Here is a 23,869-nt window from a genome sequence, read left to right as displayed (position 1 = left end):
CTATGTGTCTCCTCCTAGCTCACAGCCACGTGTCCGGCCCTTTCTCCCACTACATGCTGCCACCTCCCACAGAGCTCTGTGTCTCCTCCCAGCTCACGGCCATGTGTCCGGCCCTTTCTCCCACTACATGCTGTCACCTCCCACAGAGCTCTGTGTCTCCTCCCAGCTCACAGCCACATGTCCGGCCCTTTCTCCCACTACATGCTGCCACCTCCCACAGAGCTATGTGTCTCCTCCCAGCTCACAGCCACGTGTCCGCTCCTTTCTCCCACTACATGCTGCCACCTCCCACAGAGCTATGTGTCTCCTCCCAGCTCACAGCCACGTGTCTGGCCCTTTCTCCCTCTACATGCTGTCACCTCCCACAGAGCTCTGTGTCTCCTCCCAGCTCACAGCCACATGTCCGGCCCTTTCTCCCACTACATGCTGCCACCTCCCACAGAGCCATGTGTCTCCTCCCAGCTCACAGCCACGTGTCCGGCCCTTTCTCCCACTACATGCTGCCACCTCCCACAGAGCTATGTGTCTCCTCCCAGCTCACAGCCACGTGTCCACTCCTTTCTCCCACTACATGCTGCCACCTCCCACAGAGCCATGTGTCTCCTCCCAGCTCACAGCCACGTGTCCGGCCCTTTCTCCCACCACATGCTGCCACCTCCCACAGAGCTATGTGTCTCCTCCCAGCTCACAGCCACGTGTCCCGCCCTTTCTCCCACTACATGCTGCCACCTCCCACAGAGCTATGTGTCTCCTCCCAGCTCACAGCCACGTGTCCAGCCCTTTCTCCCACTACATGCAGCCACCTCCCACAGAGCTATGTGTCTCCTCCCAGCTCACAGCCACGTGTCCGGCCCTTTCTCCCACTACATGCTGCCACCTCCCACAGAGCTATGTGTCTCCTCCTAGCTCACGGCCACGTGTCTGCTCCTTTCTCCCACTACATGCTGCCACCTCCCACAGAGCTATGTGTCTCCTCCCAGCTCACAGCCACGTGTCCGCTCCTTTCTCCCACTACATGCTGCCACCTCCCACAGAGCTATGTGTCTCCTCCCAGCTCACAGCCACGTGTCCGGCCCTTTCTCCCACTACATGCAGCCACCTCCCACAGAGCTCTGTGTCTCCTCCTAGCTCACAGCCACGTGCCCGCTCCTTTCTCCCACTACATGCTGCCAAATCCCACAGAGCTATGTGTCTCCTCCCAGCTCACAGCCACGTGTCCGGCCCTTTCTCCCACTACATGCAGCCACCTCCCACAGAGCTCTGTGTCTCCTCCTAGCTCACAGCCACGTGCCCGCTCCTTTCTCCCACTACATGCTGCCACCTCCCACAGAGCTCTGTGTCTCCTCCCAGCTCACAGCCACGTGTCCGCTCCTTTCTCCCACTACATGCTGCCACCTCCCACAGAGCTATGTGTCTCCTCCCAGCTCACAGCCACGTGTCTGCTCCTTTCTCCCACCACATGCTGCCACCTCCCACAGAGCTATGTGTCTCCTCCCAGCTCACAGCCACGTGTCCGGCCCTTTCTCCCACTACATGCTGCCACCTCCCACAGAGCTATGTGTCTCCTCCCAGCTCACAGCCACGTGTCCGGCCCTTTCTCCCACTACATGCTGCCACCTCCCACAGAGCTATGTGTCTCCTCCCAGCTCACAGCCACGTGTCCGGCCCTTTCTCCCACTACATGCTACCACCTCCCACAGAGGTTTGTGTCTCCTCCCAGCTCACAGCCACGTGTCCGGCCCTTTCTCCCACTACATGCAGCCACCTCCCACAGAGCTTTGTGTCTCCTCCCAGCTCACAGCCACGTGTCCGGCCCTTTCTCCCACTACATGCTGCCACCTCCCACAGAGCTTTGTGTCTCCTCCCAGCTCACAGCCACGTGTCCGGCCCTTTCTCCCACTACATGCAGCCACCTCCCACAGAGCTATGTGTCTCCTCCCAGCTCACAGCCACGTGTCCGGCCCTTTCTCCCACTACATGCGGCCACCTCCCACAGAGCTATGTGTTCCTTCCCTCAGCCACATAACCCTAGTTCCTACTTGCTGGTTTCTTAGCAATGTAGCATCTCAGCCAGGCCACTCACCAGCTTCTTCTTGGGCGAGAGGAAAGCGTGGCACTCCAGGGCCCCGTTGCTCTGGTTCTGGGCCACGTAGGCAAACACTTTGTTTTGAACTTTGTCTGTTGTACAATATGAAATTCTGCAAGATGTTATATATTAGCAAGGAGAACGGCTGCAGCACAAGTCAATTTCTGCAAAAAGGAGCTCCTAGAAAGAGGCCTGACCTGTATATGGAGACATAGTCCATGTTCTGCCCGCTGGCCGCGTCCTGGATGTCGATCCCATGTGCTGTCACAGTCAGGACCACCTTCTTGAACTTCTGAGAGCTGGCACGAGCCTAAGACAGGGATCCACCAACAGAAGTGCATGACCAATAGTGTGGAGGGGATCAGTAATCAGACCAGCAGAGCAAGTACAGTCTGGCTACAACTCTCCAATGCCACAGTCCCAGCTTCCATCTAGGATGCTATCTGCATGGATTGTGTCTCTTGTGTGTGGGTTTCCTCCAGTAGTGTAAAGTGCGCAGTGGTATGAAGTGCCGGACGCAGTGGGAAATGTGCCGGAGGCGGTGGCGTAATGTGCAGGAGGCGGTGGCGTAATGTGCAGTAGGCGGTGGCGCAATGTGCAGGACGCGGTGGTGTAATGTGCAGGACGCGGTGGTGTAATGTGCAGGAGGCGGTGGTGTAATGTGCAGGAGGCGGTGGTGTAATGTGCCGGAGGCGGTGGTGTAATGTGCAGGAGGCGGAATGTGCAGGAGGCGGTGGCGTAATGTGCCGGAGGCGGTGGCGTAATGTGCCGGAGGCGGTGGCGTAATGTGCCGGAGGCGGTGGCGTAATGTGCCGGAGGCGGTGGCGTAATGTGCCGGAGGCGGTGGTGTAATGTGCAGGAGGCGGTGGTGTAATGTGCAGGACGCGGTGGTGTAATATGCAGGACGCGGTGGTGTAATGTGCAGGAGGCGGTGGTGTAATGTGCAGGACGCGGTGGTGTAATGTGCACGAAGCGGTGGTGTAATGTGCAGGAGGCGGTGGTGTAATGTGCAGGAGGCGGTGGTGTAATGTGCAGGAGGCGGTGGTGTAATGTGCAGGAGGCGATGGTGTAATGTGCAGGAGGCGGTGGTGTAATGTGCAGGAGGAGGTGGTGTAATGTGCAGGAGGAGGTGGTGTAATGTGCAGGAGGAGGTGGTGTAATGTGCAGGAGGCGGTGGTGTAATGTGCAGGAGGCGGTGGTGTAATGTGCAGGAGGCGGTGGTGTAATGTGCAGGAGGCGGTGGTGTAATGTGCAGGAGGAGGTGGTGTAATGTGCAGGAGGAGGTGGTGTAATGTGCAGGAGGCGGTGGTGTAATGTGCAGGAGGCGGTGGTGTAATGTGCAGGAGGCGGTGGTGTAATGTGCAGGAGGCGGTGGTGTAATGTGCTGGTGCAATGTGCAGGAGGCGGTGGTGTAATGTGCAGGAGGCGGTGGTGTAATGTGCAGGAGGCGGTGGCGTAATGTGCAGGAGGCGGTGGCGTAATGTGCAGGAGGCGGTGGCGTAATGTGCAGGAGGCGGTGGCGTAATGTGCAGGAGGCGGTGGCGTAATGTGCCGGAGGCGGTGGCGTAATGTGCAGGAGGCGGTGGCGTAATGTGCCGGAGGCGGTGGCGTAATGTGCAGGAGGCGGTGGCGTAATGTGCCGGAGGCGGTGGCGTAATGTGCAGGAGGCGGTGGCGTAATGTGCAGGAGGCGGTGGCGTAATGTGCAGGAGGCGGTGGCGTAATGTGCAGGAGGCGGTGGCGTAATGTGCAGGAGGCGGTGGCGTAATGTGCAGGAGGCGGTGGCGTAATGTGCAGGAGGCGGTGTTGTAATGTGCAGGAGGCGGTGGTGTAATGTGCCGGAGGCGGTGGTGTAATGTGCCGGAGGCGGTGGTGTAATGTGCCGGAGGCGGTGGTGTAATGTGCCGGAGGCGGTGGTGCAATGTGCAGGAGGCGGTGGTGTAATGTGCAGGAGGCGGTGGTGTAATGTGCAGGAGGCGGTGGTGTAATGTGCCGGACGCGGTGGTGTAATGTGCCGGACGCGGTGGTGTAATGTGCAGGAGGCGGTGGTGTAATGTGCAGGAGGCGGTGGTGTAATGTGCAGGAGGCGGTGGTGTAATGTGCAGGAGGCGGTGGTGTAATGTGCAGGAGGCGGTGGTGTAATGTGCAGGAGGCGGTGGTGTAATGTGCCGGAGGCGGTGGTGTAATGTGCCGGAGGCGGTGGTGTAATGTGCCGGAGGCGGTGGTGTAATGTGCCGGAGGCGGTGGTGCAATGTGCAGGAGGCGGTGGTGTAATGTGCAGGAGGCGGTGGTGTAATGTGCAGGAGGCGGTGGTGTAATGTGCCGGACGCGGTGGTGTAATGTGCCGGACGCGGTGGTGTAATGTGCAGGAGGCGGTGGTGTAATGTGCAGGAGGCGGTGGTGTAATGTGAACAGAGCCCTGACCTCAACCCAAAAGAAAACCTGTGGAATAAATTAACCACTTAGCAACTTCTGCCACGCTTTTCTACGTCCTTGTTTATAAACACCTATAAATACATGTAAACACTTGGTTCTGTTTTCTGTTTTTAGAAAACTGAGTAAGTATAGCACCATCTTGTGGCCAAAAAGTAAAACTACTTCGAAATACACCATTATACACTTAACATAGCAAAATTAAATACTGTAACATCTGTAGAAATGGCGGCTGCGGGCACGCAGGGTGTCTCCACAGTCTAGTACGCCGAGGACGGGTCTGTCTTTTACACATGGAGTTGCCGTATGGCGCGGAGACGGGACCTTTATGCGGGGAGGAGGCGTGTCAGCTGATCGGCCGGTCGGCTGACGTCAGAGACGCACGGCTTTCCGGATTGGCTGATTGTTGTGGGCGTGGTCATGGGGTCTCCTCTGCTTCATAAGCCTTCTCTGTTCACTCGCAACTTGTCTGCTGTTGCGAATACTTATGTGCTAGCGCTCAGACCTTAGACAGTATCCGGTGTGCTTTGATCTGGGAGGAAACCGGGGATTTCACACAGAGACTAGGATATTGTTTACTGTTTATTGATATTCTGTGTATGACTCTGGCTACCCTCTGACTCTGCTCTTGCTTAGGGCTCCTTCACATTAGGGCAGACTTTGTGCGTTAACGCAAACGGCAGCCGTTTGCGTTAACCAAGGTAAGATGAAAGTCCATAGACTTTCATTTTACCTTTTACACTCGACGCTGCGTTTCGATGCGTTGCGGTTCCGACGCACCCGGGCGCAGTTTTTCCTCCAACACACCCGCGAGCCGGCGTTTTCCGTCGGGTTTAATTACCAGCTACCGCCGCTGATTGCATCGCTCCGCAGATACCAGACGACACGCCGCAGGCAGACAATGCGTGCAGGAGAACGGCTCCTGTTCGCGTTGTCTGATGTGAAAGAGCCCTTATCGTTCCTGTACATCTGCCCATCTGACTCTGTTACTGAACTCTGCCTGATATCTCACTACTCTCTTGCCTGTCGATTCTGTACTGTGCCTGCTCGCTCGTTACTGATCATAGCCTGTCTGACCTGTCTGACCAGCCCTGGTCACTAGTGAGGTGCTCTACTGATAGTACCCACCAGCTCCTTTGGTGAGGTTTAGTCAAACTATCAGTTGCTGTGTTCTAATAGTACCCACCAGCTCCTCTGGTGAGGTCTAGCTAATCTATTCTGTTACTGTTGCACCAAGCACTACATACCTCGTTAGTTACCAGCTATACTAGTATTATTGGTGATACTGCAGATCACCACATAATCAGGTATAGCGTCTGTATTATTGGTGATTCTGCAGATCACACATAATCAGACATCTGTGTTGCTACACCAATCGTTACAAATACATCTTCATTATTTTTGAAACTCCTTCACCCCTAACCCAAAATCTAATTTTATCGCCATACATTGTACTAGGGACACAATTTAAACATTGTAATATCCGGGACAAATGAGCAAATAAAATGTCTGTTTTAATCTACAATAGCACATTTTATTTTTAAACTACAATGGCTGAAAGCTGAGAAATTGTGATTTTTTTTTTCCATTTTTTTCTTCTTCTTCCCTGTCAAATGCATATAAAATATAATTCTTAGCATAAAGTACTGCCCAAAGAAAGTCTAGTTTTTCTCGCAAAAAAATAATGTATAGATCATTTCAGTGTGATAATTAGTGATACATTTATTACCGAAAGAATGGGAAGAGCTTTTGAAGGGGAAAAAAACCTGTGGTAGAGAAGTGGTTAAGAGTGGAAACTGTGAGGCGCCAGACCTTCTCCTCCATTATCAGTGCCTGACCTCACAAATGTTCTTCTGGCAGAATGGTAAGTTCCCATAAGCCTCCTAAAGTTTGTGGGAAGCCTCCTTATCCTGGATACATGAAGCTCCATATTATCCCATTCGCGTTCCGTCGTTTTCACTTGAGAAATGTTCACCTCCCATTCATTAGCCTATAACTTTATCACTACTTATCACAATTAACTGATCTATATCTTCGTAAGAGAACAGAGGCGCCAGCAGGATAAAAGGTAATACAAATTTTAAAATTTGCTGGGAGGCAGTGGTGGACTTACCTCCGGAAAGCAGACTCAAAATACTGTCTGAATTAAACAAATACATTTATTATTGGTACCCCAAAAGATGCAACGCGTTTCGCAGGCACAGCTTTCCGGAGGTAAGTCCACCACTGCCTCCCAGCAAATTTTAAAATTTTTATTACCTTTTATCCTGCTGGCGCCTCTGTTCTCTTACGATAATACTGTGTCCACCCCTGGTGGAGGGGTGACCTACCCCTACTTTCCTGATCTACAGAGAGCGACATCTTAATCCTGAGTGAGGACAGGTCTAATCTCCTCACCTGCATCTACAGTGGTTGTCTAAGAGGTAACCCATGTTTGTGACTATATTCATCTCACACTTACATTTATCCACGGTTTCCAATACATACTACACTATATTGGGCTCTCGGTGTTTCTTTTTGATCTATATCTTGTTTTTTCCGCCACCAATTAGGCTTTCTTTGGGGGGTACATTTTGCTAAGAGACACTTTACTGTAAATGTATTTTAACAGGAAGAATAAGAAAAAAAAAAACGGAAAAAATTCATTATTTCACAGTTTTCAGCCATTATAGTTTTAAAATAATACATGCCTCCATAATTAAAACTCACGTATTGTATTTGCCCATATGTCCCGGTTATTACACCGTTAAAACTATGTCCCTATCACAATGTATGGCGACAATATTTTATTTGGAAATAAATGTGCATTTTTTCCGTTTTGCATCTATCACTATTTACAAGTATAAAATAAAAAAAAATATAGAAGTATTTCATCTTTACATTGATATTTAAAAAGGTTTAGACCCTTAGGTAAATATTTACATGTTTGTTTTTTTTATTGTAATGTTTTGGTTTTTTTTTTTATATGAAACATTTTAATTTGGGTAGTTTTGGGAGGGTGGGATGTAAACATGAGATTTATAATGTAAATGTGTGTTAGAATGTTATTTTTTTTACTTTTAGTTGTAGTTTTACTTTTTGGCCACAAGATGGCGGCCATGAGTTTGTTTACATGACGTCACTCTAAGCGTAACACACGCTTAGAGAGACGCATGGGGGAGGTAACAGCCAGAAAAGGCGCAGCTTCCGAGAGAAGCTGTCGCTTTTTCAGCGGGGGAGAGGAATCAGTGATCGGGCACCATAGCCCGATACACTGATTGCCTGGCTAACGAACCGCGGGCCGGGAGCGTGCGGGAGTGCGCATGGTTCCTGGACGTAGTTTCTACGTCCAGGAACCAAAATAGGTTAAGGTCAATGGATTAAGAGTGGGGTGTCATTAAAGTTGGTGCGTGTGTGAAAGTAGTCACCCCTATACCTTCATGATCTAGTGGAGAATTGTATTGAGGTCTCCTCTTACCATTGTGATGACACGTCGTATAGCAGCAGCTGCCATATCCTCGCCTTTTGGCTTCTCCACCAGCGTCATTCCCAGATACTTGAGATGGAAGGTTACCCCCTCCAGCAGGGAGTCATGTGACTCTGGCCACATCTCCGGCAACTCTGGAAGAGGCAAGAGAAGGAATATATTCAGAATCAGAATCTTTATTTCGCGAAGCACGACTGGGTTGTGCCCGGAACTGGGCTTGGCACGTACAAGGACCAAGTATAGGAAAGGACAAAGAATACATCAGAAGTAACAGAACATCATATCACAAGCAGAGAAAAATAGGGTGGCATAGTTTAGAAAACAAAAAAACACAATTTAAGAAACACAAGAACTTTGGTGCATCGATGTTCAATGAGTGTCGGTGCAAGCATGACATTGATCAACTTAACAGGGGCGGGAACCTGGGAAGGCGGGGAGTGCATGAAGAAAGTTCCGAAAGTTTACAGCTGAGGGGAAGACGCTGTTCCTGTGTCTTGAGGTCCTGATGGAGATGGACCAATATTTCCGGCCCAGAGGAGGCTGGTTGAAGAAGCGTTGACCTGGGTGTGAGGGATCGTTGGCGATCCTCAATGCTCTGGAGTGGTAGAGGAGGTCCAGAGTGGGAAGAGGTTTCCCGATGATCCCCTCAGCTGATCTGATGAGCCTCTGCAGTTTGTGTCTGTCACTGGCTGAGGAGCCGGCATACCAGACCAGGATGGAAGAGTAGAGGACAGATTCAATTGTGGCGGAGTAGAAACTTGTCAGAAGTTTTGGGGCAATGCCAAAATTCTTCAGTTGGCGGAGGAAGAATAGCCTCTGCTGGGCTTTCTTCTGCGTGGCAGCTGTGTTGGTCTTCCATCTCAGGTCATTGGAGATGGTTGCGCCCAGAAGTTTCCTTGCCATCAATGTGGATTGTAGGTGGGGTGGAGGCGTGCCTCCTAAAGTCAACAATCACCTCAACGGTTTTTGCGTTCTCCCTGCACCAGTGGTAGATACTCTCGACCTGGTGGCGGTATGCTTGCTCGTCATTGTTGGTGATGAGACCGACTATGGTGGTGCAGTTGGCAAATTTAATAACTTTGACAGAGTCTGCCGTGGATCTGCAATTGTTTGTGTATAGGGAGAACAGAAACGGCAATAGGACACATCCTTGTGGGGCCCGTGTTGGTGATCCTGGGTTGTGAGGAGATGGTGCCTAGCTAGACCACCTGAGATCTGTCTGTGAGGAAGTCTGTGATCCACAGGCATAGGGGAGGGGTGGACCCTGAGCACTGCAAGGTTCTCCTGAAGTATCTTTGGGCTGATGATGGTAAACACCAATCTGAAATCCAGTAGGAGGATCCTGACATATGACATGTTGAAGATGGATGAGAGAATAGGAGCGAGCTGCCTAGCGCAGGTTTTCAGGCAGGCTGGTGACACTCTGTCGGGGCCTGAGGCTTTTCTAGCATTAAGCCTTAGCAGGTGATGCAGAACATCTGCCTTGTGCACCACCGGAGGGGCAAGTTTGGATCCAGGACATCTCAGGTAGAGGTTTGGGCAAGTGGCTGTGGGAGACCTGCAGGTGCTGCCATGTTCTCAAATCTGCAGTAGAAGTCACTGAGATTCTCGGCAAGCTCAGTGCTGGGTGTTGCATGCTGATGGAGAGGCTTATAGTTTGTCTCAGGATAAACCTTCTACACATCAACCAGCCAGTCCCTGCAGGCCGGGTCTTCAGCAGGCACAAGGATTGTCTCAGCCTCTCCGGGAGTCTCAGGATAAACCTTCTACACATCAACCAGCCAGTCCCTGCAGGCCGGGTCTTCAGCAGGCACATGGATTGTCTCAGCCTCTCCGGGAGTCTCAGGATAAACCTTCTACACATCAACCAGCCAGTCCCTGCAGGCCGGGTCTTCAGCAGGCTCAAGGATTGTCTCAGCCTCTCCGGGAGTCTCAGGATAAACCTTCTACACATCAACCAGCCAGTCCCTGCAGGCCGGGTCTTCAGCAGGCACATGGATTGTCTCAGCCTCTCCGGGAGTCTCAGGATAAACCTTCTACACATCAACCAGCCAGTCCCTGCAGGCCGGGTCTTCAGCAGGCACAAGGATTGTCTCAGCCTCTCCGGGAGTCTCAGGATAAACCTTCTACACATCAACCAGCCAGTCCCTGCAGGCCGGGTCTTCAGCAGGCACAAGAACGGTCTCAGCCTCTCCGGGAGTCTCAGGATAAACCTTCTACACATCAACCAGCCAGTCCCTGCAGGCCGGGTCTTCAGCAGGCACAAGGATTGTCTCAGCCTCTCCGGGAGTCTCAGGATAAACCTTCTACACATCAGCCAGCCAGTCCCTGCAGGCCGGGTCTTCAGCAGGCACAAGGATTGTCTCAGCCTCTCCGGGAGTCTCAGGATAAACCTTCTACACATCAACCAGCCAGTCCCTGCAGGCCGGGTCTTCAGCAGGCACAAGGATTGTCTCAGCCTCTCCGGGAGTCTCAGGATAAACCTTCTACACATCAGCCAGCCAGTCCCTGCAGGCCGGGTCTTCAGCAGGCACAAGGATTGTCTCAGCCTCTCCGGGAGTCTCAGGATAAACCTTCTACACATCAACCAGCCAGTCCCTGCAGGCCGGGTCTTCAGCAGGAACAGGGATTGTCTCAGCCTCTCCGGGAGTCTCAGGATAAACCTTCTACACATCAACCAGCCAGTCCCTGCAGGCCGGGTCTTCAGCAGGAACAGGGATTGTCTCAGCCTCTCCGGGAGTCTCAGGATAAACCTTCTACACATCAACCAGCCAGTCCCTGCAGGCCGGGTCTTCAGCAGGCACAAGGATTGTCTCAGCCTCTCCGGGAGTCTCAGGATAAACCTTCTACACATCAACCAGCCAGTCCCTGCAGGCCGGGTCTTCAGCAGGCACAAGAACGGTCTCAGCCTCTCCGGGAGTCTCAGGATAAACCTTCTACACATCAGCCAGCCAGTCCCTGCAGGCCGGGTCTTCAGCAGGCACAAGGATTGTCTCAGCCTCTCCGGGAGTCTCAGGATAAACCTTCTACACATCAGCCAGCCAGTCCCTGCAGGCCGGGTCTTCAGCAGGCACAAGGATTGTCTCAGCCTCTCCGGGAGTCTCAGGATAAACCTTCTACACATCAGCCAGCCAGTCCCTGCAGGCCGGGTCTTCAGCAGGCACAAGGATTGTCTCAGCCTCTCCGGGAGTCTCAGGATAAACCTTCTACACATCAGCCAGCCAGTCCCTGCAGGCCAGGTCTTCAGCAGGCACAAGAACTGTCTCAGCCTCTCAGAGAGTCTCATAAAAAACCTTCTACACATCAGCCAGCCAGTCCCTGCAGGCCGGGTCTTCAGCAGGCACATGGATTGTCTCAGCCTCTCCGGGAGTCTCAGGATAAACCTTCTACACATCAGCCAGCCAGTCCCTGCAGGCCGGGTCTTCAGCAGGCACATGGATTGTCTCAGCCTCTCCGGGAGTCTCAGGATAAACCTTCTACACATCAGCCAGCCAGTCCCTGCAGGCCGGGTCTTCAGCAGGCACATGGATTGTCTCAGCCTCTCCGGGAGTCTCAGGATAAACCTTCTACACATCAGCCAGCCAGTCCCTGCAGGCCGAGTCTTCAGCAGGCACAAGGATTGTCTCAGCCTCTCCGGGAGTCTCAGGATAAACCTTCTACACATCAGCCAGCCAGTCCCTGCAGGCCGGGTCTTCAGCAGGCACATGGATTGTCTCAGCCTCTCCGGGAGTCTCAGGATAAACCTTCTACACATCAGCCAGCCAGTCCCTGCAGGCCGGGTCTTCAGCAGGCACATGGATTGTCTCAGCCTCTCCGGGAGTCTCAGGATAAACCTTCTACACATCAACCAGCCAGTCCCTGCAGGCCGGGTCTTCAGCAGGCACATGGATTGTCTCAGCCTCTCCGGGAGTCTCAGGATAAACCTTCTACACATCAACCAGCCAGTCCCTGCAGGCCGGGTCTTCAGCAGGAACAGGGATTGTCTCAGCCTCTCCGGGAGTCTCAGGATAAACCTTCTACACATCAACCAGCCAGTCCCTGCAGGCCGGGTCTTCAGCAGGCACAAGGATTGTCTCAGCCTCTCCGGGAGTCTCAGGATAAACCTTCTACACATCAGCCAGCCAGTCCCTGCAGGCCGGGTCTTCAGCAGGCACAAGAACGGTCTCAGCCTCTCCGGGAGTCTCAGGATAAACCTTCTACACATCAACCAGCCAGTCCCTGCAGGCCGGGTCTTCAGCAGGCACAAGAACGGTCTCAGCCTCTCCGGGAGTCTCAGGATAAACCTTCTACACATCAGCCAGCCAGTCCCTGCAGGCCGGGTCTTCAGCAGGCACAAGGATTGTCTCAGCCTCTCCGGGAGTCTCAGGATAAACCTTCTACACATCAGCCAGCCAGTCCCTGCAGGCCGGGTCTTCAGCAGGCACAAGGATTGTCTCAGCCTCTCCGGGAGTCTCAGGATAAACCTTCTACACATCAGCCAGCCAGTCCCTGCAGGCCGGGTCTTCAGCAGGAACAGGGATTGTCTCAGCCTCTCCGGGAGTCTCAGGATAAACCTTCTACACATCAGCCAGCCAGTCCCTGCAGGACGGGTCTTCAGCAGGCACAAAGATTGTCTCAGCCTCTCCGGGAGTCTCAGGATAAACCTTCTACACATCAGCCAGCCAGTCCCTGCAGGCCGGGTCTTCAGCAGGCACAAGGATTGTTTCAGCCTCTCCGGGAGTCTCAGGATAAACCTTCTACACATCAACCAGCCAGTCCCTGCAGGCCGGGTCTTCAGCAGGAACAGGGATTGTCTCAGCCTCTCCGGGAGTCTCAGGATAAACCTTCTACACATCAACCAGCCAGTCCCTGCAGGCCGGGTCTTCAGCAGGAACAGGGATTGTCTCAGCCTCTCCGGGAGTCTCAGGATAAACCTTCTACACATCAACCAGCCAGTCCCTGCAGGCCGGGTCTTCAGCAGGCACAAGGATTGTCTCAGCCTCTCCGGGAGTCTCAGGATAAACCTTCTACACATCAACCAGCCAGTCCCTGCAGGCCGGGTCTTCAGCAGGCACAAGAACGGTCTCAGCCTCTCCGGGAGTCTCAGGATAAACCTTCTACACATCAGCCAGCCAGTCCCTGCAGGCCGGGTCTTCAGCAGGCACAAGGATTGTCTCAGCCTCTCCGGGAGTCTCAGGATAAACCTTCTACACATCAGCCAGCCAGTCCCTGCAGGCCGGGTCTTCAGCAGGAACAGGGATTGTCTCAGCCTCTCCGGGAGTCTCAGGATAAACCTTCTACACATCAGCCAGCCAGTCCCTGCAGGACGGGTCTTCAGCAGGCACAAAGATTGTCTCAGCCTCTCCGGGAGTCTCAGGATAAACCTTCTACACATCAGCCAGCCAGTCCCTGCAGGCCGGGTCTTCAGCAGGCACAAGGATTGTCTCAGCCTCTCCGGGAGTCTCAGGATAAACCTTCTACACATCAGCCAGCCAGTCCCTGCAGGCCGGGTCTTCAGCAGGCACAAGGATTGTCTCAGCCTCTCCGGGAGTCTCAGGATAAACCTTCTACACATCAGCCAGCCAGTCCCTGCAGGCCGGGTCTTCAGCAGGCACAAGGATTGTCTCAGCCTCTCCGGGAGTCTCAGGATAAACCTTCTACACATCAGCCAGCCAGTCCCTGCAGGCCAGGTCTTCAGCAGGCACAAGAACTGTCTCAGCCTCTCAGAGAGTCTCATAAAAAACCTTCTACACATCAGCCAGCCAGTCCCTGCAGGCCGGGTCTTCAGCAGGCACATGGATTGTCTCAGCCTCTCCGGGAGTCTCAGGATAAACCTTCTACACATCAGCCAGCCAGTCCCTGCAGGCCGGGTCTTCAGCAGGCACATGGATTGTCTCAGCCTCTCCGGGAGTCTCAGGATAAACCTTCTACACATCAGCCAGCCAGTCCCTGCAGGCCGGGTCTTCAGCAGGCACATGGATTGTCTCAGCCTCTCCGGGAGTCTCAGGATAAACCTTCTACACATCAGCCAGCCAGTCCCTGCAGGCCGAGTCTTCAGCAGGCACAAGGATTGTCTCAGCCTCTCCGGGAGTCTCAGGATAAACCTTCTACACATCAGCCAGCCAGTCCCTGCAGGCCGGGTCTTCAGCAGGCACATGGATTGTCTCAGCCTCTCCGGGAGTCTCAGGATAAACCTTCTACACATCAGCCAGCCAGTCCCTGCAGGCCGGGTCTTCAGCAGGCACATGGATTGTCTCAGCCTCTCCGGGAGTCTCAGGATAAACCTTCTACACATCAACCAGCCAGTCCCTGCAGGCCGGGTCTTCAGCAGGCACATGGATTGTCTCAGCCTCTCCGGGAGTCTCAGGATAAACCTTCTACACATCAACCAGCCAGTCCCTGCAGGCCGGGTCTTCAGCAGGAACAGGGATTGTCTCAGCCTCTCCGGGAGTCTCAGGATAAACCTTCTACACATCAACCAGCCAGTCCCTGCAGGCCGGGTCTTCAGCAGGCACAAGGATTGTCTCAGCCTCTCCGGGAGTCTCAGGATAAACCTTCTACACATCAGCCAGCCAGTCCCTGCAGGCCGGGTCTTCAGCAGGCACAAGAACGGTCTCAGCCTCTCCGGGAGTCTCAGGATAAACCTTCTACACATCAACCAGCCAGTCCCTGCAGGCCGGGTCTTCAGCAGGCACAAGAACGGTCTCAGCCTCTCCGGGAGTCTCAGGATAAACCTTCTACACATCAGCCAGCCAGTCCCTGCAGGCCGGGTCTTCAGCAGGCACAAGGATTGTCTCAGCCTCTCCGGGAGTCTCAGGATAAACCTTCCACACATCAGCCAGCCAGTCCCTGCAGGCCGGGTCTTCAGCAGGAACAGGGATTGTCTCAGCCTCTCCGGGAGTCTCAGGATAAACCTTCTACACATCAGCCAGCCAGTCCCTGCAGGACGGGTCTTCAGCAGGCACAAAGATTGTCTCAGCCTCTCCGGGAGTCTCAGGATAAACCTTCTACACATCAGCCAGCCAGTCCCTGCAGGCCGGGTCTTCAGCAGGCACAAGGATTGTTTCAGCCTCTCCGGGAGTCTCAGGATAAACCTTCTACACATCAGCCAGCCAGTCCCTGCAGGCCGGGTCTTCAGCAGGCACAAGGATTGTCTCAGCCTCTCCGGGAGTCTCAGGATAAACCTTCTACACATCAGCCAGCCAGTCCCTGCAGGCCGGGTCTTCAGCAGGCACAAGGATTGTCTCAGCCTCTCCGGGAGTCTCAGGATAAACCTTCTACACATCAGCCAGCCAGTCCCTGCAGGCCGGGTCTTCAGCAGGCACAAGGATTGTCTCAGCCTCTCCGGGAGTCTCAGGATAAACCTTCTACACATCAGCCAGCCAGTCCCTGCAGGCCAGGTCTTCAGCAGGCACAAGAACTGTCTCAGCCTCTCAGAGAGTCTCATAAAAAACCTTCTACACATCAGCCAGCCAGTCCCTGCAGGCCGGGTCTTCAGCAGGCACATGGATTGTCTCAGCCTCTCCGGGAGTCTCAGGATAAACCTTCTACACATCAGCCAGCCAGTCCCTGCAGGCCGGATCTTCAGCAGGCACATGGATTGTCTCAGCCTCTCCGGGAGTCTCAGGATAAACCTTCTACACATCAGCCAGCCAGTCCCTGCAGGCCGGGTCTTCAGCAGGCACATGGATTGTCTCAGCCTCTCCGGGAGTCTCAGGATAAACCTTCTACACATCAGCCAGCCAGTCCCTGCAGGCCGGGTCTTCAGCAGGCACAAGGATTGTCTCAGCCTCTCCGGGAGTCTCAGGATAAACCTTCTACACATCAGCCAGCCAGTCCCTGCAGGCCGGGTCTTCAGCAGGCACATGGATTGTCTCAGCCTCTCCGGGAGTCTCAGGATAAACCTTCTACACATCAGCCAGCCAGTCCCTGCAGGCCGGGTCTTCAGCAGGCACAAGGATTGTCTCAGCCTCTCCGGGAGTCTCAGGATAAACCGTCTACACATCAGCCAGCCAGTCCCTGCAGGCCGGGTCTTCAGCAGGCACAAGGATTGTCTCAGCCTCTCCGGGAGTCTCAGGATAAACCTTCTACACATCAGCCAGCCAGTCCCTGCAGGCCGGGTCTTCAGCAGGCACAAAGATTGTCCCAGCCTCTCCGGGAGTCTCAGGATAAACCTTCTACACATCAGCCAGCCAGTCCCTGCAGGCCGGGTCTTCAGCAGGCACAAGGATTGTCTCAGCCTCTCCGGGAGTCTCAGGATAAACCTTCTACACATCAACCAGCCAGTCCCTGCAGGCCGGGTCTTCAGCAGGCACAGGGATTGTCTCAGCCTCTCCGGGAGTCTCAGGATAAACCTTCTACACATCAGCCAGCCAGTCCCTGCAGGCCGGGTCTTCAGCAGGCACAAGGATTGTCTCAGCCTCTCCGGGAGTCTCAGGATAAACCTTCTACACATCAGCCAGCCAGTCCCTGCAGGCCGGGTCTTCAGCAGGCACAAGGATTGTCTCAGCCTCTCCGGGAGTCTCAGGATAAACCTTCTACACATCAGCCAGCCAGTCCCTGCAGGCCAGGTCTTCAGCAGGCACAAGAACTGTCTCAGCCTCTCCGAGAGTCTCATAAAAAACCTTCTACACATCAGCCAGCCAGTCCCTGCAGGCCGGGTCTTCAGCAGGCACATGGATTGTCTCAGCCTCTCCGGGAGTCTCAGGATAAACCTTCTACACATCAACCAGCCAGTCCCTGCAGGACGGGTCTTCAGCAGGCACAAGGATTGTCTCAGCCTCTCCGGGAGTCTCAGGATAAACCTTCTACACATCAACCAGCCAGTCCCTGCAGGACGGGTCTTCAGCAGGCACAAGGATTGTCTCAGCCTCTCCGGGAGTCTCAGGATAAACCTTCTACACATCAGCCAGCCAGTCCCTGCAGGCCGGGTCTTCAGCAGGCACAAGGATTGTCTCAGCCTCTACACATCAGCCAACATTTAGTTCTGAGCAAGATAGCCATGCAATAAAATGATCAAATTGTTCAAGAAATTAGCAACACTCATCAGAAAGTACTGATAACTGTTTTCTCCAAGAATTGACCCGGTGGTAAATATCAACTGCATATGGTAAGCACGGTGGGGGTTGGGTTGGAGTGGTGGGCACACACGATGAGGGGCTGGGATGGTGGCAGTAGTAATGATGGTCTTGTATGGGGGGGGGGTCTCTGGCTGGAGTGATATGATGATGGCAGGGATGGTGGCAGCTATGATTGGGGGGCTGGGATGGTGGCAGTAGTAATGATGATCTGGTATGGGGGGGGGGGTCTGGCTGGAGTAATATGATGATGGCAGCACCTATGATTGGGGGGCTGGGATGGTGGCAGTAGTAATGATGGTCTGGTATGGGGGGGGGGGGTCTCTGGCTGGAGTGATATGATGATGGCAGGGATGGTGGACTCTATGATTGGGGGGCTGGGATGGTGGCAGTAGTAATGATGGTCTGGTATGGGGGGGGGGGGGGTCTGGCTGGAGTGATGTGATGATGGCAGGGATGGTGGCAGCTATGATGGGGGGGCTGGGATGGTGGCAGTAGTAATGATGGTCTGGTATGGGGGGTGGGTCTGGCTGGAGTAATATGATGATGGCAGCACCTATGATTGGGGGGCTGGGATGGTGGCAGTAGTAATGATGGTCTGGTATGGGGGGGGGGGTCTCTGGCTGGAGTGATATGATGATGGCAGGGATGGTGGACTCTATGATTGGGGGGCTGGGATGGTGGCAGTAGTAATGATGGTCTGGTATGGGGGGGGGGGGGTCTCTGGCTGGAGTGATATGATGATGGCAGGGATGGGGCAGCTATGATTGGGGGGCTGGGATGGTGGCAGTAGTAATGATGGTCTGGTATGGGGGGGGGGGTCTGGCTGGAGTGATGTGATGATGGCAGGGATGGTGGCAGCTATGATGGGGGGGCTGGGATGGTGGCAGTAGTAATGATGGTCTGGTATGGGGGGGTGGGTCTGGCTGGAGTAATATGATGATGGCAGCACCTATGATTGGGGGGCTGGGATGGTGGCAGTAGTAATGATGGTCTGGTATGGGGGGGGGGTCTCTGGCTGGAGTGATATGATGATGGCAGGGATGGTGGACTCTATGATTGGGGGGCTGGGATGGTGGCAGTAGTAATGATGGTCTGGTATGGGGGGGGGGGTGTCTCTGGCTGAAGTGATATGATGATGGCAGGGATGGGGCAGCTATGATTGGGGGGCTGGGATGGTGGCAGTAGTAATGATGATCTGGTATGGGGGGGGGTCTGGCTGGAGTGATGTGATGATGGCAGGGATGGCGGCACCTATGATTGGGGGGCTGGGATGGTGGCAGTAGTAATGATGGTCTGGTATGGGGGGGGGGGTCTCTGGCTGGAGTGATATGATGATGGCAGGGATGGGGCAGCTATGATTGGGGGGCTGGGATGGTGGCAGTAGTAATGATGGTCTGGTATGGGGGGGGGGTCTGGCTGGAGTAATATGATGATGGCAGGGATGGTGGACTCTATGATTGGGGGGCTGGGATGGTGGCAGTAGTAATGATGGTCTGGTATGGGGGGGGGGTGGTCTGGCTGGAGTGATATGATGATGGCAGGGATGGGGCAGCTATGATTGGGGGGCTGGGATGGTGGCAGTAGTAATGATGATCTGGTATGGGGGGGGGGGTCTGGCTGGAGTGATGTGATGATGGCAGGGATGGGGCAGCTATGATTGGGGGGCTGGGATGGTGGCAGTAGTAATGATGGTCTGGTATGGGGGGGGGGGGGGGGTCTCTGGCTGGAGTGATATGATGATGGCAGGGATGGGGCAGCTATGATTGGGGGGCTGGGATGGTGGCAGTAGTAATGATGGTCTGGTATGGGGGGGGGGTCTGGCTGGAGTAATATGATGATGGCAGGGATGGTGGACTCTATGATTGGGGGGCTGGGATGGTGGCAGTAGTAATGATGGTCTGGTATGGGGGGGGGGTGGTCTGGCTGGAGTGATATGATGATGGCAGGGATGGGGCAGCTATGATTGGGGGGCTGGGATGGTGGCAGTAGTAATGATGGTCTGGTATGTAGGGGGGGGGGTCTGGCTGGAGTGATAGGATGATGGCAGGGATGGTGGATCCTATGATTGGGGGGCTGGGATGGTGGCAGTAGTAATGATGGTCTGGTATGGGGGGGGGGTCTCTGGCTGGAGTGATATGATGATGGCAGGGATGGGGCAGCTATGATTGGGGGGGGGGGGGTGCAGTGATAATGATGGTCTGGTATGGGGGGGGGGGGGGTGGTCTGGCTGGAGTGATATGATGATGGCAGGGATGGGGCAGCTATGATTGGGGGGCTGGGATGGTGGCAGTAGTAATGATGGTCTGGTATGGGGGGGGGGGGGGTCTGGCTGGAGTGATATGATGATGGCAGGGATGGGGCAGCTATGATTGGGGGGCTGGGATGGTGGCAGTAGTAATGATGGTCTGGTATGGGGGGGGGGGTCTGGCTGGAGTGATATGATGATGGCAGGGATGGGGCAGCTATGATTGGGGGGCTGGGATGGTGGCAGTAGTAATGATGGTCTGGTATGGGGGGGGGGGGGTCTCTGGCTGGAGTGATATGATGATGGCAGGGATGGCGGCACCTATGATTGGGGGGCTGGGATGGTGGCAGTAGTAATGATGGTCTGGTATGGGGGGGGGGGTCTCTGGCTGGAGTGATATGATGATGGCAGGGATGGGGCAGCTATGATTGGGGGGGGGGGGGTGCAGTGATAATGATGGTCTGGTATGGGGGGGGGGTGGTCTGGCTGGAGTGATATGATGATGGCAGGGATGGGGCAGCTATGATTGGGGGGCTGGGATGGTGGCAGTAGTAATGATGGTCTGGTATGGGGGGGGGGGGGTCTGGCTGGAGTAATATGATGATGGCAGGGATGGTGGACTCTATGATTGGGGGGCTGGGATGGTGGCAGTAGTAATGATGGTCTGGTATGGGGGGGGGTGGTCTGGCTGGAGTGATATGATGATGGCAGGGATGGGGCAGCTATGATTGGGGAGCTGGGATGGTGGCAGTAGTAATGATGGTCTGGTATGGGGGGGGGTCTGGCTGGAGTGATATGATGATGGCAGGGATGGTGGACTCTATGATTGGGGGGCTGGGATGGTGGCAGTAGTAATGATGGTCTGGTATGGGGGGGGGGGTGGTCTGGCTGGAGTGATATGATGATGGCAGGGATGGTGGCACCTATGATTGGGGGGCTGGGAGGGTGGCAGTAGTAATGATGGTCTGGTATGGGGGGGGGGGGTCTGGCTGGAGTGATATGATGATGGCAGGGATGGTGGACTCTATGATTGGGGGGGGGGTGTGCAGTGATAATGATGGTATGTAGGGGGGGGTCTGGCTGGAGTGATAGGATGATGGCATGGATGGTGGACTCTATGATTGGGGGGGGGTGCAGTGATAATGATGGTCTGGTATGGGGGGGGGGGGTCTGGCTGGAGTAATATGATGATGGCAGGGATGGTGGCACCTATGATTGGGGGGCTGGGATGGTGGCAGTAGTAATGATGGTCTGGTATGGGGGGGGGGGGGGGTCTCTGGCTGGAGTGATATGATGATGGCAGGGATGGGGCAGCTATGATTGGGGGGCTGGGATGGTGGCAGTAGTAATGATGGTCTGGTATGGGGGGGGGGGTCTCTGGCTGGAGTGATATGATGATGGCAGGGATGGGGCAGCTATGATTGGGGGGCTGGGATGGTGGCAGTAGTAATGATGGTCTGGTATGTAGGGGGGGGTCTGGCTGGAGTGATATGATGATGGCAGGGATGGTGGCACCTATGATTGGGGGGCTGGGATGGTGGCAGTAGTAATGATGGTCTGGTATGGGGGGGGGGGGGGGGTCTGGCTGGAGTGATATGATGATGGCAGGGATGGTGGCACCTATGATTGGGGGGCTGGGATGGTGGCAGTAGTAATGATGGTCTGGTATGGGGGGGGGGGGTCTGGCTGGAGTAATATGATGATGGCAGGGATGGGGCAGCTATGATTGGGGGGCTGGGATGGTGGCAGTAGTAATGATGGTCTGGTATGGGGGGGGGGGGGTCTCTGGCTGGAGTGATATGATGATGGCAGGGATGGTGGATCCTATGATTGGGGGGGGGGGCACACATGATTGGGGGGGCAGTAGTGATGATGGTATTGGGATGGGGGGGGTCTGGCTGGAGTAATATGATGATGGCAGGGATGGGGGCACCTATGATTGGGGGGCTGGGATGGTGGCAGTAGTAATGATGGTCTGGTATGGGGGGGGGGGGGTCTGGCTGGAGTGATATGATGATGGCAGGGATGGTGGCACCTATGATTGGGGGGCTGGGATGGTGGCAGTAGTAATGATGGTCTGGTATGGGGGGGGGGGGGGTCTGGCTGGAGTGATATGATGATGGCAGGGATGGTGGCACCTATGATGGGGGGGCTGGGATGGTGGCAGTAGTAATGATGGTCTGGTATGGGGGGGGGGGTCTGGCTGGAGTGATGTGATGATGGCAGGGATGGCAGCACCTATGATTGGGGGGCTGGGATGGTGGCAGTAGTAATGATGGTCTGGTATGGGGGGGGGGGTCTGGCTGGAGTGATATGATGATGGCAGGGATGGTGGCACCTATGATGGGGGGGCTGGGATGGTGGCAGTAGTAATGATGGTCTGGTATGGGGGGGGGGGTCTGGCTGGAGTGATATGATGATGGCAGGGATGGTGGATCCTATGATTGGGGGGCTGGGATGGTGGCAGTAGTAATGATGGTCTGGTATGGGGGGGGGGGGGGTCTGGCTGGAGTGATATGATGATGGCAGGGATGGTGGATCCTATGATTGGGGGGCTGGGATGGTGGCAGTAGTAATGATGGTCTTGTATGGGGGGGGGTCTCTGGCTGGAGTGATATGATGATGGCAGGGATGGTGGCACCTATGATTGGGGGGCTGGGATGGTGGCAGTAGTAATGATGGTCTTGTATGGGGGGGGGGGGTCTCTGGCTGGAGTGATATGATGATGGCAGGGATGGTGGCACCTATAATTGGGGGGCTGGGATGGTGGCAGCAGTAGTAATGATGGTCTGGTATGGGGGGGGGGGGTCTGGCTGGAGTGATATGATGATGGCAGGGATGGTGGATCCTATGATTGGGGGGCTGGGATGGTGGCAGTAGTAATGATGGTCTGGTATGGGGGGGGGGGGGGGTCTGGCTGGAGTGATATGATGATGGCAGGGATGGGGCAGCTATGATTGGGGGGCTGGGATGGTGGCAGTAGTAATGATGGTCTGGTATGGGGGGGGGGGGTCTCTGGCTGGAGTGATATGATGATGGCAGGGATGGTGGCACCTATGATGGGGGGGCTGGGATGGTGGCAGTAGTAATGATGGTCTGGTATGGGGGGGGGGTCTGGCTGGAGTGATATGATGATGGCAGGGATGGTGGATCCTATGATGGGGGGGCTGGGATGGTGGCAGTAGTAATGATGATCTGGTATGGGGGGGGGGGGGGGTCTGGCTGGAGTGATATGATGATGGCAGGGATGGCAGCACCTATGATTGGGGGGCTGGGATGGTGGCAGTAGTAATGATGATCTGGTATGGGGGGGGGGGGTCTGGCTGGAGTGATATGATGATGGCAGGGATGGTGGATCCTATGATGGGGGGGCTGGGATGGTGGCAGTAGTAATGATGATCTGGTATGGGGGGGGGGGGTCTGGCTGGAGTGATATGATGATGGCAGGGATGGCGGCACCTATGATTGGGGGGCTGGGATGGTGGCAGTAGTAATGATGGTCTGGTATGGGGGGGGGGGTGGTCTGGCTGGAGTGATATGATGATGGCAGGGATGGTGGCACCTATGATGGGGGGGCTGGGATGGTGGCAGTAGTAATGATGATCTGGTATGGGGGGGGGGGGGGTCTGGCTGGAGTGATATGATGATGGCAGGGATGGTGGATCCTATGATGGGGGGGCTGGGATGGTGGCAGTAGTAATGATGATCTGGTATGGGGGGGGGGGGTCTGGCTGGAGTGATATGATGATGGCAGGGATGGCGGCACCTATGATTGGGGGGCTGGGATGGTGGCAGTAGTAATGATGGTCTGGTATGGGGGGGGGGGTGGTCTGGCTGGAGTGATATGATGATGGCAGGGATGGTGGCACCTATGATGGGGGGGCTGGGATGGTGGCAGTAGTAATGATGATCTGGTATGGGGGGGGGGGGTCTGGCTGGAGTGATATGATGATGGCAGGGATGGTGGATCCTATGATTGGGGGGCTGGGATGGTGGCAGTAGTAATGATGGTCTGGTATGGGGGGGGGGGGGTCTCTGGCTGGAGTGATATGATGATGGCAGGGATGGTGGCACCTATGATGGGGGGGGGGGGCACACATGATTGGGGGGGGGCAGTAGTGATGATGGTATTGGGGTGGGGGAGGGGCCTGCAGGGACGATGTATCGGGGTGCAGCAGCAGCAGCACGTGCACTCTCCCCCCCCTCCCCCGCTCACTCTGGTGTCCGGTGACCCGCCGGGTGTGTCGGGCGATGCTCGGGCTGTGCAGGATCGCTTTCCCCACCGATTTCAGGGCGTCCATCCTAATCACCGATCCCGGGAGACGCCCAGCCGGGGCGGAGATAGCAGGGCACGCCCACTGGGCGGGGCAACCAGTTACACCTCCACCGGTACCCAGAGCGTCTCCCGCTGCCTCCTCCCCCCTCCTGCCGCCAGGGGGCGCCGTGTACTCTCTGATCATCGCTACCTCCTGCCCCGGGATATGCATGGTGTATATCAGTGGCCTCCTCCTACCCCGGGATAAGCATGGCGTATATCAGTGGCCCCCTCCTGGCCCGGGATAGGCATGGTGTATATCAGTG

The 23,869-nt window shown here is 55.2% G+C and overlaps 1 protein-coding gene across 5 annotated transcripts in view; it reads right to left on the bottom strand.

Annotated features, from left to right (window-relative positions):
* Positions 1 to 23,631, bottom strand: part of LOC137570283 (low density lipoprotein receptor adapter protein 1-B-like) — a 62,568-nt gene extending 38,937 nt beyond the window's left edge. For all 5 annotated transcript variants that reach the window (XM_068278909.1, XM_068278907.1, XM_068278910.1 and 2 more), the window contains exons 1-4: positions 23,505 to 23,631; positions 7,976 to 8,118; positions 2,284 to 2,396; positions 2,084 to 2,198 (exon numbers count right to left, since the gene is read on the bottom strand). In XM_068278909.1, the coding sequence (XP_068135010.1) occupies positions 2,084 to 2,198; positions 2,284 to 2,396; positions 7,976 to 8,118; positions 23,505 to 23,589 (456 nt within the window). In that variant the 5' untranslated portion in view covers positions 23,590 to 23,631. The remainder of the gene's footprint in view (positions 1 to 2,083; positions 2,199 to 2,283; positions 2,397 to 7,975; positions 8,119 to 23,504) is intronic.
* Positions 23,632 to 23,869: the final 238 nt, after the last annotated feature.

This window comes from Hyperolius riggenbachi, chromosome 4 (assembly GCF_040937935.1).
Source record: "Hyperolius riggenbachi isolate aHypRig1 chromosome 4, aHypRig1.pri, whole genome shotgun sequence".
NCBI classification, from domain to species: domain Eukaryota; kingdom Metazoa; phylum Chordata; class Amphibia; order Anura; family Hyperoliidae; genus Hyperolius; species Hyperolius riggenbachi.
The sequence above is the reverse complement of the archived record's forward strand: the minus strand, read 5'-3'. Positions and strand labels throughout refer to the sequence as shown.